At 46.5% G+C, this 15,631-nt stretch overlaps 1 protein-coding gene across 1 annotated transcript in view; it reads left to right on the top strand.

The window, feature by feature from the left end:
- NOC2L (NOC2 like nucleolar associated transcriptional repressor) overlaps positions 1-15,631 on the top strand; it is a 46,319-nt gene continuing 30,688 nt past the window's right edge. Inside the window, exons 1-11 of the mRNA XM_069874686.1 lie at positions 1-41; positions 1,198-1,362; positions 2,329-2,497; positions 3,022-3,132; positions 3,771-3,891; positions 5,079-5,169; positions 6,295-6,373; positions 8,241-8,351; positions 9,217-9,330; positions 10,016-10,204; positions 11,866-12,005. Coding sequence (XP_069730787.1) covers positions 22-41; positions 1,198-1,362; positions 2,329-2,497; positions 3,022-3,132; positions 3,771-3,891; positions 5,079-5,169; positions 6,295-6,373; positions 8,241-8,351; positions 9,217-9,330; positions 10,016-10,204; positions 11,866-12,005 — 1,310 coding nt within the window. The 5' untranslated portion in view covers positions 1-21. The remainder of the gene's footprint in view (positions 42-1,197; positions 1,363-2,328; positions 2,498-3,021; positions 3,133-3,770; positions 3,892-5,078; positions 5,170-6,294; positions 6,374-8,240; positions 8,352-9,216; positions 9,331-10,015; positions 10,205-11,865; positions 12,006-15,631) is intronic.

Consider the following 15,631-nt stretch of genomic DNA (forward strand, 5'->3'; position numbering starts at 1 on the left):
GGAAACGGCGGCGGCGGCGGCATGAGGGCCCCGGCGAGGAGGTGGGAGCCCTGGCCTGCTTTATAACCCCCTTCCACCCCTTCTCCCCTCCCTCCCTCCCTCCTTCCTCCTTTCCACCCTTTCCCCCCTCCCTCCTTTCCACCCTTTCCCCCCTCTCCACCCTTTCCCCCCTCTCCACCCTTTCCCCCCTCTCCACCCTTTCCCCCCTCTCCACCCTTTCCCCCCTCTCCACCCTTTCCCCCCTCTCCACCCTTTCCCCCCTCTCCACCCTTTCCCCCCTCTCCACCCTTTCCCCCCTCTCCACCCTTTCCCCCCTCTCCACCCTTTCCCCCTCCCTCCTTTCCACCCCCCTCCTTTCCACCCTTTCCCCCTCCCTTCCACCCTTTCCCCCTCCCTCCTTTCCACCCTTTCCCCCCTCCCTCCTTTCCACCCTTTCCCCCCTCCCTCCTTTCCACCCTTCCCCCCCTTCCCCCCCTTCCCCCCCTTCCCCCCCTTCCCCCCCTTCCCCCCCTTCCCCCCCTTTTCCCCCCTCCCTCCTTTCCACCCTTCCCCCCCTTTCACCCCTTCCCCCCCAATCCTTTCCATCCTTTAGCCCTCCACACTCCATCCTTCCTCCCCTATCCCTTCCCTCCTACCCTGTCCCTTTCCCTTCATCCCTCCTTTCCCTTCCCTCCCTCCTTTCCACCTTCCCCCATTCCCTTCTCTCCCTCCCACCCTTCCCCCATTTCTTGCCCCCACTATCCCCTTTTTTGCTCCCCGTCTCCCCTCCCTTGTGCTCCCCATCCCCTCTTTTTACTTCCCCCTCCCTTTGCTCCCCCTCTCCTTTATCTCCATTGTTTCCCCCTTTTCTCGCATCCCTTATTTTGCTTCTCCCCTCTTTGCTCACCCCCACTTTTCTCCATCATTCCCCCCCTTTTCTTACCATCCTTTCACCTCTTCATTCACTCCCCATCTCCTCTTTCACAGCTCCCCTCCTTTACTCACCCACCCTCTTTTACTGCCTGTCTCCCCCCTTTGCTTCCCTGCCCCCCTTGCTTGCTCCCCATCCCTTTTTTTTGCCACCCCCTCCCCTTTTTCACCTTCCTCTTTGCTTGCCCACCCCCTTCTCCCACTTGCTCCCCGTTCTTTCCCTCCCCACCATCCCCCCCTCTCCCCTTTGTTCCCCATTCCCTTTCCTCACCACCTCCTCACCCTCAGGAACCTGGCGGAGCTGAGCCTGGATGAATTCCTTGCTGCTGGCTCCGAGTCGGAGCGTGACGACGTCTCTGAGGAGGATGAAGCCCCAGCGCAGCGGCAGCGCGGTGGGAAGATGCCACGGGACAGGACAGCGAGACAGCCACCTCGCACCTCACTGCCCAGCAGGTACAGCCCTCGGTGCTCCCATCTCAAAATGAGTCTCAGTGTGTCTGAGCTCATCCCTGGCAGCACGCTGGGGCTTTTTGCTTTTCTAAGAAACCAGGGAGCTTTGTTGCAGCATCCAGAGAAGGCCACAAAGATGATCTGAGGGCTGGGGCACCTCCTGAACAAGGACAGGCTGAGAGAGTTGTTCAACGTGGAGGAAAAAAGGCTCTGGGGAGACCTTAGAGCAGCTTTCAGTGCTGAAAGGGGCTCCAGGAGAGCTGGGAAGGGGCTCGTGATCAGGGAGGGCAGGGATAGGATGAGGGGGAATGGTTTTGAACTGAAAGGAGGGAGATTGGGATGAGATCTTAAGAAGAAATGTTCCCCTGTGAGGTGGGGGAGGCCCTGGCCCAGGTTTCCTAGAGAAGTGTTGGTTGTCCCATCCCTGGAGGTGTCCAGGGCCAGGTTGGATGAGGCCTGGAGTCCCTGATCCAGTGGGAGGTGACCCTGCCCATGGCAGGGGTGGGACTGGATGGGCTTGGAGGTCCCTTCCAGCCCAAACCATTCTATGATAAGGAGTTCTTAGGTACCGCTTATCATTATTACAGTTTGTTAGTACCGGTACAGGTAAGATTTGACTGATCTTTCATTGTCAGACATCTCTTTCAGCATAACTTTCAGTATTCCCTATAAAAAGCATACAGGTGTATTTCTGAGAAATGGAGAAACAGAGCATTTTGGTTTTGCAAGACACTTTTATGACCACTATCCCAGTACAACCCTTGCTATCAAGGTCTCTTAGTGTTGAATAAAACTGACCTTTTGCAGGTCGTCTAAAGCAGGTGTTAAAGTGGCCACAGCCCTGCTAAATCAATCACCTTTCAGATTAGCCCCAGGTGTGTTTCAGTGCCCAGAAGTTGCTTGCTTTTCTTAACAGCAGCAGCAGGAGTTGGAGCAATGAATAAATGCGTATTAATTCATATCTACCAGGAAGAAGGGAAAGGCATCTGAACATAAAGATCAGCTCTCCCGGCTGAAGGACAAAGATCCTGAATTTTATAAGTTTTTGGAGGAGAATGATCGCTCGTTGCTGAATTTTGATGATTCGGACAGCTCTGAGGAGGAGGAGGAGTTGCATGTACCACCTGATAAACTGGAGGTATGAGGCCCTACTTTGGAGTGCTGAAATCAATTATTTCAATTTACATCATAAGTATTTTGAGTTTTAGTGTGAAGCTTAAGTATATTTAGTCTTGTAGGGGCACAGGTGGCTGGGGAGGAGCTTCTGCAAAGGTCAGCTACAGGTCTGTAATCCAGAAGTCAGCTGTGAGCTGGGGAGTTCGTTAAAAGATTGTGAAAGCTCAGGGCCTTAGAGTGTTTATTCTCTGTGGTTTTGCGTCTCCTTTCCCAATGAGTGTTTTGCCTCAAGTGATATGCTTTCTCCTTGTTTTTTTATATTATTGTGTGTTGTATTTATGTAACAAAGCTGCAGGGCCTAAGTAGCCTTTTCAGAATTTGTGATACTCATAATTTCATGACTGCTTTACACCAAGTGTTGATAACAGCATTACTAAAAGTCACCATTGCCTGCCTTTCCGCTTCAGTAGTAACTCAGCAAAAGCTGAGAGGGGCCAGAAAAGAAGTATATAGCCCTTTTCTCAGTCCTGGTACCAACTTCTCTAGGAAGCAAGTGATGAAGATGATGATGAAGAACACGAAAAGGTCAAACGAAAGAGAGTTTCTTTGATCCCTGTGAGCTTGAAGATGGTCGAAGAATGGAAAAAAGCTGCAGAGGTGAGCAGGGAGAGTTGGCATACAAGGTGGTTGAGTGTTCTTTAAGCTTTCTTCCCCATGTGTTGCTGCCTCTAAAAGACTGGCTGTCAATTTGTTGATCTTCCACAAAAATCTCCAGAAAAGATGTGTCCTATGCACAAGGTCGCACTCCTAGAGCTCTTGTTACTTCACAGCATGACTTGTCTTTGCAATTTGTGCTTGTGCTCTATCTGGGGGCAAAGCTAGAGAAGCTCATGTGGCTCAGAAGAGGTCACAACTCTTGTTTTTTCTGCCTCTTGTTAAGCATTGTGCCTTTGGCAGCTCTAAGAATGGTTTTAGTTATGTTTTTAGTAGTGATGAAATGGCTTGCTGCTTCTGACTAAGAGGGGGAGGGAAAGGTCAAATTGGATAGTTGCTCACAGCTGATTCATTGCTGCTCAGCCCCACAACCAATTAAAAGCCCATTTTAGAGCAGGCGAAGGCCACTAGCATTTGCTAATGCTGTCCTGACATTTTTTTTTTCTTCCCATTAGTGGATGGAGCTATTTTTGCAATAAACTTGAAATGAATTCTGATACTCCTGTCCCAGTATAGCACTTTGGGGTTTCAGGATATTGCTTGCTTTTTCTCCTCAGCAATCCTTTTCATTCTTTCCCCAGAGAAATCTAACACCTAAACTCTTCCATGAAATCACTCAAGCCTTCAAAGCAGCTGTAGCCACCACCAAAGGAGATAATGGCGGGGCTGATCCCAGCAAGTTTCAGATCATTGACGCTGCAGGTGAGTTGGTTACCTTACTGCTTCTGTGTGAGGAGGGAAGTCATTTGGTAGGGAAGAGAGTGGGGATAAGTACTGGCAGGACTTACCCTTTCATAGCCTTCATTTCACGTAAGTAGCTTATTTTCCTGGTGGAGGGTCTGTGCAGTGGTGTCTCTTCTTGGTGTGTGTTCCTGGGGCTGCTAGGCTTGCAGACTGCTGAGGAAAATACCACCCTTCCTTCACCAGGCTTCTAAAAGTGAAGTTGAAGCTAGGTGCTATTTATTATGCTTGAATGCACATGTTTAGGGGCAGCTTTTGCTGCATCTTCTTGCTCTACCCTCTTAGAACTTCACCTACAAGACTACTTCAAGTTCTCTTACCAAGTAGCGTTCTGTAACTTCACAACAGTGCACGGTTCAATTTGCTATCAAGTTCATGTTCCCCTGTCCAGGACCTCTCAGACTACTAGAGTGGTGCTGGATCTTCTATGTCTAGGTGTCTTCTACAGGATTATTGTGCCTGTAGAAGAGATGCAACCTCTCTCACCAGCCTAGCCCCCTTTTGCATAATCTCCACGTTTTGCAGACAGTCCTGTGGCTGAGATGAAAATGTCTTTATTAGTGTCTCAAAGGATGAAACCTGCAGTCTGCCTACTTTTACCACTAAATTAGCAGGTACTTTCTCACTGTGTTTTATCAGCTTGTTACTGTGAGCCATCTGGAACTGGCACTGTGGAGCGAGACTACTTGAACTCACGTGTTTTCTTTGATTCTTTCTTGCCCAGCATAGGGCTTTTTATCTCTCTTTCATTGTTTTTGGTGAAATCTCATTCTTTAATGCAAGATGTTACATAGAATTCACTTGTCTGTTCCTGTGACTACTTTTTTTAAAATAAAAGTGCCTTTAATTCTCATTTTGTTTTGGAGGAGATTAATGGTAGTATAGACTCCTAATCATGGGTCAGGCTGCTTCTGTGCTTGGTCAGAAAGCAAAGAGGTGGTCCCTTTGCCAGAAAGCTGTTGTAATCTTACTGTTCAGATAAAAATATTCTAGGCTAAGAAAAACTGATATTTTCTGGAAGCTTGTGGAAATGCCATAGTTCTTCTATGGGAATTACTGGCTTCAGTTCTTTGGAGAGTTCTTTCCTGGTTAGCTGAGATTATAGCTGATATATTGAAAATCATTTACAAATTCTTTTTCTAAAACAGTGTTCAATGCGCTCGTGTCCTTCTGTGTCCGGGACCTCTTTCACTGCCTGCAGAAGCTGCTTCTTCTGAAAACCCCGAAGAACAAGCAAAAGTAAGTTTGAGGAGATTGGAGAACTGCAGGTGAGAGAAAACTGACTGGGGTTCTTCAGACCTGCAACCTGGCTGTGAAGCTGGAAAATGATTTTGAAATCTCTAGCTGCTGCCTAGGAGCTGAGAATTCTCCGACTATTGTGTGGGTTGGTGCTTAAAGAGTTTCAGAGTCAGGCTGGGCTAATAATCGAATAGGTATCAGCATGGCTTACCCAGGAGCAACTGAAAAAGGAGCTGGAAACTCAGTAAGCACCAACTCTTGTTGGATAAATCAGTACCAATAGCTGGGGACTGTAAGCCTGCTTTCATAAACAAGCTGTGAAATTCCCACTATGTTTTGCAAGTTGGAGCAGTCTTATTTAGCCCCTGTGCCTTTTTCCTACTAGATAGAAGCTTTCAAACTCAATCCTCACTAGAGTTTCAGCTGGACACAGTTTTATTACTCGCTTCATAAGCTGAGCTCTCCTGTTTTCCCTATTCTTGGTAGAGTGAGAATAGAATGCCTTTCAGAAGTGCTTTCAGGGTGCTTTTTAGGGAAGGGTGAGCTAAACTCTAGATTCCTTGTTGACAGTGGTGCCTACTCTGAGAAGTAAATTCCAGTTCTTTGTGTAAATACCAGGCTCTTTCCTCCCCAGGCTGGACTTTGTACAGACTGTGTCTGAATTTTGAGGTGGCCTGGGGGCGTTGCTTCATGAGCACTTAAAGAGACTGAGCAAATGTTTCACAACTTTTTGATCCCCAAAACTGACTTTCTTGCTGCCAGCCAGCCTGCTCTGTTCCCAGGCAGTGGCTGCAGAATGCCTGACTAGAAAATAACATCAGTGTGTGAGGGGTTCACGTCTCCACCAGGCTTTCTGGCTGTCACAGCTCCCTCTATCACACTTGCAGAGATCAGGTTACTCTGCTGGAAAGCTCTTCAAATTGAATTTTCTGATGCTGTGCTTCAGGCAGTTTTTACAGAGAAGTACTTCTTTTCATCTGTGACAAAATTATCACTTCTCTTGCTTTGCAAGCATAGTTTTTACTCACTGGCAGTGTAGAGGATGTAAACTCATTGTTCTTTGTGCTCCTCAAATCTAATTTGGTGAGAATTTTTATATTAAATCCAACACTTGCTCATTTCCAGGATGGTTCTTCCTTCCAGCAGCCCACTTTGGAGCAAGCTGCGACTGGACATAAAGATGTACCTGAGCTGTAGCATACAGGTAAGAAATTCCAGCATATTTGTGTTACTGGGGTCAGTTTGTGCATCACTGGGTTTTAGTCAGGGTGTTTTGGAATTGGGCGGATGGGCTTTTGCATCTATAAGCAGCATCGCTAAAGGAAAAGCCATACGATCAAGAAGATGTTTAACAAAGCATGTAGTGATGTAGCCTCATGGGCTTTTCCTTTTGAAAAGGTGGTTGCTTCAGTTTGAGGGCGACTTTCTGATCATTGCAGTGCTGGGAACCTTGGGGTTTTGTTTCTGTAGGGGAGAATAAATAAGACTTTACTGGCTGAGGCTGCAGCAGGCAGAAGCAATCTCACCAAGTCACAAAGCCTTGGGCATCTGAGATTTCTGTGTCTGCCCAGTTCTCTGTTTTCTTTTGCAAGTATTTGGTCTAACTAACAATTTGGAGGTCTGTAGGATGGTTGGGTCAAAATAGGTAGCCTGTGAAGAACAGCTAGGTTAATGTTCTGGCAGTTCTTTCTGTCTTAATTGCTCTGACAAATCAATATTTTGTGGGCATTAAAGTAGTTTGCAGTGCTGTGCTCCTGCATTCTGCATCTTTAATTCAATTTTTGGCACTGTGATCTTACTGCTTCTTGTAGTAAATGCTAAGAGGTCATGTTGATAATCTCACATGTAATGTCTCCAATTATGATTATGCTCCATCCCACTAGGGCATGCCATCCATCCAGAGCTGCCGGTATCTGGTGTTTCAGAGACAAATAAGGGATTATTTCTGAAGGAAATTCCTGCCCCTGGTTAATTTTTGTTTTGAGATTGCTTAATCATCCATTCCTAAATTTGGAACATTAAAAACAAAACAACATTATGGAAATACTCATTCTTCAGGAGCTGAGGGAAGGGGAAACGAGGAAACAAAAATAAAGTGCTGATGTCTGTTAGCTGTAAGCTGGCAGAATGACTTAGCAGAAAGAGCATTTTGATCAGCAGAGCTTTTGCTCTCAAGTTGTGGTGCCTCTCACCAGCAGCAGAAGATTGCAGTAGGAAAGGAAAAGCTGGCAATGCAGTCCTGTTGAAGTAATCCCTCATCCTGTGCTTTCTTCTGAGTGCCCTTGGTCCCAGGCTTTACTACTGTATTTTTCTGGCATAGTAGTTTCTGTACAATATCTTCTCCTTTCCTTTTGCTGTGTGAGGGGACCCGCTCAGTGCAGAATCTTTGCAGCACAAGGAGGAGGATGAGGAGGATAGTTAAAAGTAGAAAAAAATACTTCTACTTGCAGCAACTGGTACTGCAGGCAAGAGGGGGCAACTGCATCAGGCAGAATCTGTCTGAAATTGAAGTTGTCTTCAAATTACAAACTGTGTTTGGCTCCAGGTGAAATGAGCTGAACAACCTGGAAAATACAAGGTATTATTTCTCAAATAGTTTGTCTAGCCTTTTCCTTGAGCTGTCTTTGACCTCTTGATAGCCTTAAATATTCCAGCTTCCTGTTAAAGAAATCCTAGTGAAATCCAGTCAGTCATCAGGTAGCTCAATCTTTTTCCACCCCTTACGTAGACCGAGGGTGTCTCTGTTGTAAGACCACAGAGGTGTCATGCCATCTGTAAGATGCTTTGAACTGTAGGTAGGCTTAGCTTTTGAAGTATACACAAATGAGATTGTGTGACGAGTTCACATTTGCCAAGGTGAGGTACTTTTCGGAGGAGTTTAAGCTGCTGTATTTTTGCTCCTTTCCTGATATAGGTTTTGGGGGCTTGAGCTTCATCCTAGGGAAGGCTGGTCTTCCAATCTTTCAGTAACCCAGAGTACTCTGAAACAGCAAAATACAGATGGAATGGTAAAGGAGGAGGTGATGAGGACTACATGCTAAATGGGATTGTGCTCTGTTCTCCCTCCACAGCTCCTGTCGTGTCTAACAGAAGCCTCAGTGGGTGCAGCAGTCCTTCAGCACGTCAACTCCATAGTGCCTTATTATCTGTCCTTTCCCAAGCAGTGCCGTGCGCTTCTCAAGGTAAGGAGATGTGCTATCGTAGATCATTTAGATCTGAGGGGCTTTCTTCATCCCTTGATGAGCCTTTTGAGTCCCTGGTGTTCAAGACCAGGTTGCATGGGGCTTGGAACAACCTGTTCCAGTGGGAGGTGTCCCTGCCCATGGCAGGGGGTGGGAAATGGATGGGTTTTAGTTCCCCTTCCAACCCAAACCATTCTGTGATTCTCTTACAAGCCGCTAAGGTGCCTTGAAAAGCTCTCACGCGGAGGTGAGCGGGCATGAGGCTCTGTAGCTACTGCTGAGCTCCCTGCATAGTGACGTGGAGGTTGCTTCCTCAGCACAGATGGAGTAGTTGCTGCCTGTGTGCTGAGTCTACGTGTACGTCTGTGATAGTATTTCACTCTCAAGAGCTGGGGGTGGAATATTTTTGCAGAAACTGAGTCAACTGTTGAGTGCTTAGTACAACAAAGGAGGTGTGGAAGAGCGGAAGAGGACAGCAGGGTGACATTTAAACAAAAAGCTGTGACACAACATTTAAATGAGGCTTGGGAACCCTTTGATAAAGATGACTGGTACACAGTGATGGGAGGCTGGTATACCTCATATCTGAAGGTGTAGCAGTCTGCTCACTGCTAAAGTAGGAAATTTTGAGTAGGCTTTTCCAGCCTTGCAGCTGGAATCTTTCCAGTTTTCTGCAGAGTTCATTAGTGCAGGTAAGGTAACTGGTTTTTTGGAGGCATCAGCCATGACTGGGGTCCTACTGTACCAGATACTTCCTGACGGGGCCACCCATGTCCAAGTGAACTCTAAGCAGGCAAATGCAAGCAGGCCTGGGAAGAGCAAAACCTATTAATTTGCTTCTCAATTTTTGTAATATCTGTTCCAGCAAGCAATTAATTTGTGGAGCACAGGTGAGGAAACAGTGAGAGTACTGGCCTTCCTTGTGCTGAACAAGATCTGCCGCTACAAGAAAGAGGTGTACCTAAGTCCCTTGCTCAAGGTAAGGTACTTGCTGTACTCTGCAGCTTTTCTTTCTCGTGTTATATGTGAAGACCTTAGAGCATGAGCTGCAGCCTACTGGGCAAAGTGGGTGCTGGAGATGATGCTGGCTGCCTGCAGAAAATCAAACAGGAAGGAATTCTGTTGTTCAAAATGATACCTTTCTTCCTACTACTGTCCTTCCTGCTGGAGGCACACAGGGTCTTAGCAGGTACTCACCTGTCTACTGAACGAATACTCACCTCCCAATTTCTTGAAGGTTTTTCTCATCTGCTGACACGCTGCTTGGCACTACTGAGCTGCTCTGATCTTTCAGCTCATAGCTGAGCTTTCAGAGTGCAGTGTGCTTAGGTACCTCTGTTACAAAGAGCTGTGACAAACGAGAAGCATGTGTGGCTCAAAGCCAACCCACAGCTCCTCTCTTCTTGCAGAGGGCAGTGGCAGAGGTGTCTCCAAGCACTGTGCTTGACAATGTATGGGTGCAAAAAGATTCTATTTCCCATCTCCCTTGAAAGAGCAGGCTGGATTGTTTTTGCTTACAAATTTGAAGTGACTTGCCTTATGAAAGGAACGCTTCATAAGGAAAGAAAAACACCTGGTTTGGACGTAGCTGGGTGGGTAAGGTTAGTGAAAATATGGGTTTGTTCCGTTTTATGTGGTTGTATCTTATCCTCTTCCCTGCACAGCAAATGTACATCGCATTTGTGAAGAATTCCAGATTCACTTCTCCCAATGTCCTGCCCATGATCAACTTCATGCAGCGCACACTGACGGAGATGTATGCCCTGGACACGAATGTCTCTTACCAGCATGCCTTCATCTACATCCGTCAGCTCGCGATTCACTTGCGCAGTGCGATGACGATAAAGAAGAAGGTGGGTACCTGTCAGTGTGGAAGAAATCTAGCCTTCTGCAGAGAATGTGTGGAGAGGGGAATGTTACATCAGCCACTTCACGCTCACGCTAGTGTCAGGACTCGTGTCTGACCCATTTCATAACGTGCCAAGGAATTTTTTTTATGAGGGGTCAGGAGCCTCAGAGATCACCTCATAGTCACCTGTGTTTAGAATTTCAGCAAGGAAGGAGAAGAAAACTGTAGGGTGGGAGTCACTTTTCCACTGCTTGCAAGGGTTTGTGATGTACTTTCAATCTTCTGCATTGAGCATCCTTTTCCCATCCTGTCAAGCTGCTGTTTGCAGCCCCTGTTGCAGGATCTCAAGGTAAAGAAGATTAGGAACCACCCTGGTGTGTGCATCTTCCCAGTGAAGTCCATACTATTTAAAGGACTTAATTGAACGAAGCGGCTCAGACCTTTTGGGAACAGCCCCAGTTTCAGCCCCCTTCAGTCTGACCTCAGAAATCTGAGTCAGATTGCTAATCCTGGCTTTGTTCATGTTTAGCAAACCAGACCCCTATAGATTAATGGTTCAGCTGTTCCCAAACATTGTAGGATTGGCGACCGGTTAAATCTCCTGGCTGTTCAGACATGGGGATAAATGAGCAGAGATAAATGAAGTCTGGGCTGCATATGCCTTAATTGGATTGCACTGGTTTCTTAACACTTAGTCCTGGCCCAGACAAGAACTAAATCCACTTGATTTCACAGCTGGGGAGGGTTGTAGGAACTTTAATGACAACAGCAACACCAAAATATACAAATCCAAGCAATAAGCCAATTTGTTTAAATAGAGTAGTGGGTGGTTGTGGAAGGTGATTACAAGAGCAGATTGCTTATTGCTTCTATGCAAGCGAAGCTGAGAATGGAGCTGCTTGGTACATCCTGGTGACCTGGTGAGAGCTAAGAGAGCTTTACCATTTCTAGCTGTGGTGTGGGTCGCTGCTGCAAGTTTTGGTCTGGTGGCTGCAATTCATAGACTTGGACTCATGGAACAGTTTGGAAGGGAAGTCAAAGCCCATCCAGTTCCAACCCTGACCATGGGAAGGGACACCTCCCACTGGATCAGGGGCTCCAAGCCCTTGAACACCTCCAGGGGTGGGGCAGCCACAACCTCTCTGGGTAACCTGGTCCCCACCCTCACAGGAAAATGTTTCTTCCTAATGTGTAAAAATCTAAATCTCCCCATCAGCTTAAAACCGTTACCCCTCGGAACCATTGCCAAGACTGTCAGAGAGGTGCTACTTTCCAGCTTTTCTGCCTGTGGGGAAACTAGGAACTGTGGGCAAATGGAACAGTTAAAGGTTTCCTCATGCTTGGCTGGATCCACCATCTGCTGTGAGCTGGGTCATCACATCCTCCTCCTCAAGTGAGCCACACTTGTGAAGAAAAGCAATCTGTGTGCTGCTCATTATTTCCTCCAAGTCTCTAACTAGTACCAAATCATAACGCTGCCAGTGCAGCTTCTGAACTCGCTGGATGGTGGGACAGCAGCTTGAATGTTAGCTGTTCCTCTCTAAACAGTACACGATGTTCTCTTGGAGAACCCTGGATAAAATGAGTTCTGTAGAGAAACAGGAGTAAACTCCTCTCAGATGACACATTTTCAACTTTATGCCTGTATTTTTCCTTTTTCTGCAGGAGAATTTCCAATCAGTTTATAACTGGCAGTATATCCACTGCTTGTATTTCTGGTGTCGTGTTCTCAGCACAATCTATCCCAGTGAGGTCATGGAGCCGCTGATCTATCCATTGACGCAGGTCATCATTGGCTGTATAAAGTAAGTAGGATTTCTTTTCTTCTTTTGGCTCTACTTCTCTCTTTTGATGTGTCAGAGCAGCCTAACTGTGACATGATTTGGATTTAACCTCCCATCGCAAGGAGTTGTCCGAGAGCTGCTTTGATTGAGTGTTCCAGCTGAAGATGTGAGCACCTTTATGTTTAGGTGGTGAGAAAGTTGGGGTGTATGTTATTCTTTCATGAGATAAATTCTCTGTATAAAAGAAATTTGCAATCTGAATAGTCTGGACTAGTTATCTTCCCAGTCATACAAAGGAGAAATGTACTCACCTGCCTCAGGGCCTGACAGTGCTGAAGTACTGAATTGAATCCTCATCTCTAGCTCTGTAAATACAGTTAGAAGGTGCATTTTTTTTGTATGCGCATTTGTTAGAATTTGAAGAACTAGGACACATTTACTGGTTTTAGTGTGTCTCTGCTGAGAATTTCTCTTTTCCCATCAGTTTATAGATTTATATATGAATTTTTTGTGCTTTGAATTGGCTGTTAATAATGAGCGTTGAGGGAATTTCTGAATCTCTGGTGATCTCTGAAATCCTGTTAGCTCTCTTAACCAGATTCTCAGCTTTAAGACACCACCCACCTGCTCTTGACAAACTCCCAAGTGGTGATGAAGATAAGCAGATTTAAACGATCGTTAGAGTATTCATACATCCCTTTTCCCATCCCCCATGTGCACAGGCTGTTTCCTGCTGCTGTTGCAGAGCTTTTGTTGTCCTCCTGACTAGTCTAGGCAGTATTCTACCTGTCCAAGTAGATAAATCAGCCACCTGGGACCAAGGGAGATTGAATTGGCCGAGTGATGGACTGGGTTCTTCTTGGGATGAAGTACAGATGAGACTTCAAAGATCTGGGAACCCAACAGGTGGGTTCTAGAGTGGTGAAAAGAGAACTAAATCCCACCGTGGCTTTCTTACTGAGCCAAGTCAGTGTCCACGGTCTAAAAATGGGATGGGTAGGTTAGCAGGTGTGTGAATGATGTGGGTCTGCGGGCTTCTATCTCTACCCTCATGGCTCCTTCCTGAGGTTCAGGGTTTTTTTGCTTCATGTACCACTTGATGTGTTTCTGGAAGGCCCACGTAGGAGTATACATCTACTTGGGGCTGCTTAGCATCTGACTGCTGCAAGCAGACTTCTTTGTGACGACAGAGTGAACGAGCTGGACCCCTCTCTTTGTTTCTCAGGGCTGCTGAGCTTTGAGAGGTGTGTGTATGTGATGGGGAAGGATGCTGTGTGACATCTGGAATGCCTGCTTTCCCTTCTGCTCCTGGTGTAGAGCTCTTGGGCGCATCCAAAAGGTGGTGGTGCCAGAAGACTCCGTGTCCCAGTGCCTTCGTACCGGGAGGTGGCGCCTGGCTCCAGCGAAAGGGCTATGAGCAGAATGTCTGTCTGAGGGACCAGATCAGCTCCTCATGCCACTCTGGCTTCTTACGTGAGGGGACTGGAGAGAAGCCACCAGCCATTACAGCCTTTTCGCTCTAGGCAGGGACCAGGGATTAAACAGAAATTAAAGAAGATAACTAATAGAAGAGGAATGCCTGCTAAAAATCAAAATTAACACCCTTGTTTTCTTGCTCAGTCTCTTGCTTTCTAATATATAAAATGCGTTGAAACTATTTTTGATAATACATATTTCAGAAATGGACCTGATCCATGTCAGGAAGTTACCTGTGCTCAAGATGTGGTCCAAGGACTTTGGACTGCTGTATGGAGAAGCGCTGGGATTGGTAGTTTCTGTCTTTTGTGATGATGGCAAGAGCCTCATTGCTGTTTGGCCATGGAATTGCTGTGCAATAACAAGCGATGCTCTTCTCGCAAACAGCTGAGAGGTTGCAGTTAGTTTGAGCAGTGTCTTTGGTATTGCAGGAACAGCAGAACATGGAAGGGATTATTTCCCCCTTCCTTTCTCTGCACTGTCCTTTTCTCTGCCTCCATAGTCAATAAGTTCCTCCCTTTGATCTGTGTGCTTGCGTTTGTTTGAGTTCAGGGTTGGGTTATTTTTGTTTGCAGCAGAATTGTTGCAGAAGCTCTTATTATCTCTTCTCCCCTCATCCCCTAAAATGTTTTTTTGATCATATCTACTTGGATTTCTACCTTGCTCCAAGTCTAAGCTATAAAAATGAACTTCTTCCCTGGCTTGTAGTTAAACGAGAGGGTTTGGTGCCTCCTAACTTTTGGGTTCTGGCCTCTCAGCATGTATAGGGGAGAAAGCAAACACAGCCTTGGGATCCCCAAGCAGCTTTCCTTGGTGTCCTGTCCTGGTGAGGTGGAGGCTGATGTTGAAAGAAACTCTCTGTCCTCTCTAGACAGAGCAAAGGTGATAGTTACCCAGGAGTACAACAGAGGGAGTTGTAGTGAGTGAAAAGAAGCCCTGAGAAGCCTTTAGGCTGTTGTGTGCACCACAGCCTGTGTCCTGGCTGCATGGTAGAAGTACAGCAAGCGTTCCAAGGGGTAGTGACATTACGACATTAGAGAGCACTCTCTGCTGAGATGAAATGTGAGTCAGTTTGAACTCCCTGGGTGCTCCCTGAAGCAACTGTGGAGCTGGACCTTGCTCAGTAGAGCTGGGACCCAGCTGTGTTTTGTATTCCCTGTGCATCCAGCCATTGGGAAGTTGAGCAGATTGTTGCATGGCCGTGCACTCTAAAATTAATGGTCTTGGTTTACAGTAAATCTATACACTTAACAGGTTTATTCCTCGATCAATTAATTCCTGAGAATGGCTTTCGTCATCTCCAGTGGTGCCAGATAAGGGGTGCAAAGTAGATTTATTTCTATAATGGATCCAATGATAATTATTTCACTATTTGGAGGGGGAAGGATGCAGGTGATTTATAGTGCCTGGTCAAGCACTTTTTTTTTTGCTCTCCTAGATTGCCCAGCAAGCTCTTTGGGGAGGTGAGGGTTCCATTTATCAGGCTTGAGCCTGTTGTCTGGGAACTGCATATATTTAAAAAAAAAAACAAAACCAACAACCCAATCTTTTAATACTGGAGACATTTATGTCTTGAAGCACAGGTCATTCAGAGTGAGAGGTTTCTGGAGTGGCACAGTAATGCAATCTGGTGTCTTTTAGGGATAGCACTGTGTTTTTTCTCTCCTCTGCTGACTTAAGTGGTGCTGGGGGAGCTGACCCTTCTCAGTTCCAGCCTTGCAAAGGGACTCCACTCTACTTTCTTAATAGTTGAGCATGTAACAGTATAAAGTATGGATCAAAAAGTCGGGCCTTTTCTCCTCTGTGTTGATTACTGGCTGCACAAATGTACATTTGCCTCTGTGAAGGAGATGGGAATAGCTCAGACTCTCCTCTGGATTGGAGAGGGCTGAACAAATTCGGCTGTGAGAGGTCACTCGTTCCCACTCTGACTCTTCAGATACGCTGGTTACTGCTGGTCCAGCTCCTTCTGCCTCAGCGATGTTCCACGCTAAGAGGGTCACCGCTGAGGTGACAGCATGAGTTCTGTGTACACAGAGAGTATGTAGCCTGAAATGGGAAACATCTTTCTCCTTGTAGACCCTCTGGTATGCTGGGGGAGCCCTTCTCTTGGTCAAATTTGTCACTTCAGATGAGCTTTTTAACTGCTGTTTCCAGCCATATTTTCTAGC

The sequence above is a fragment of the Phaenicophaeus curvirostris genome, chromosome 22 (genome assembly GCF_032191515.1).
Source record: "Phaenicophaeus curvirostris isolate KB17595 chromosome 22, BPBGC_Pcur_1.0, whole genome shotgun sequence".
NCBI lineage: Eukaryota > Metazoa > Chordata > Aves > Cuculiformes > Cuculidae > Phaenicophaeus > Phaenicophaeus curvirostris.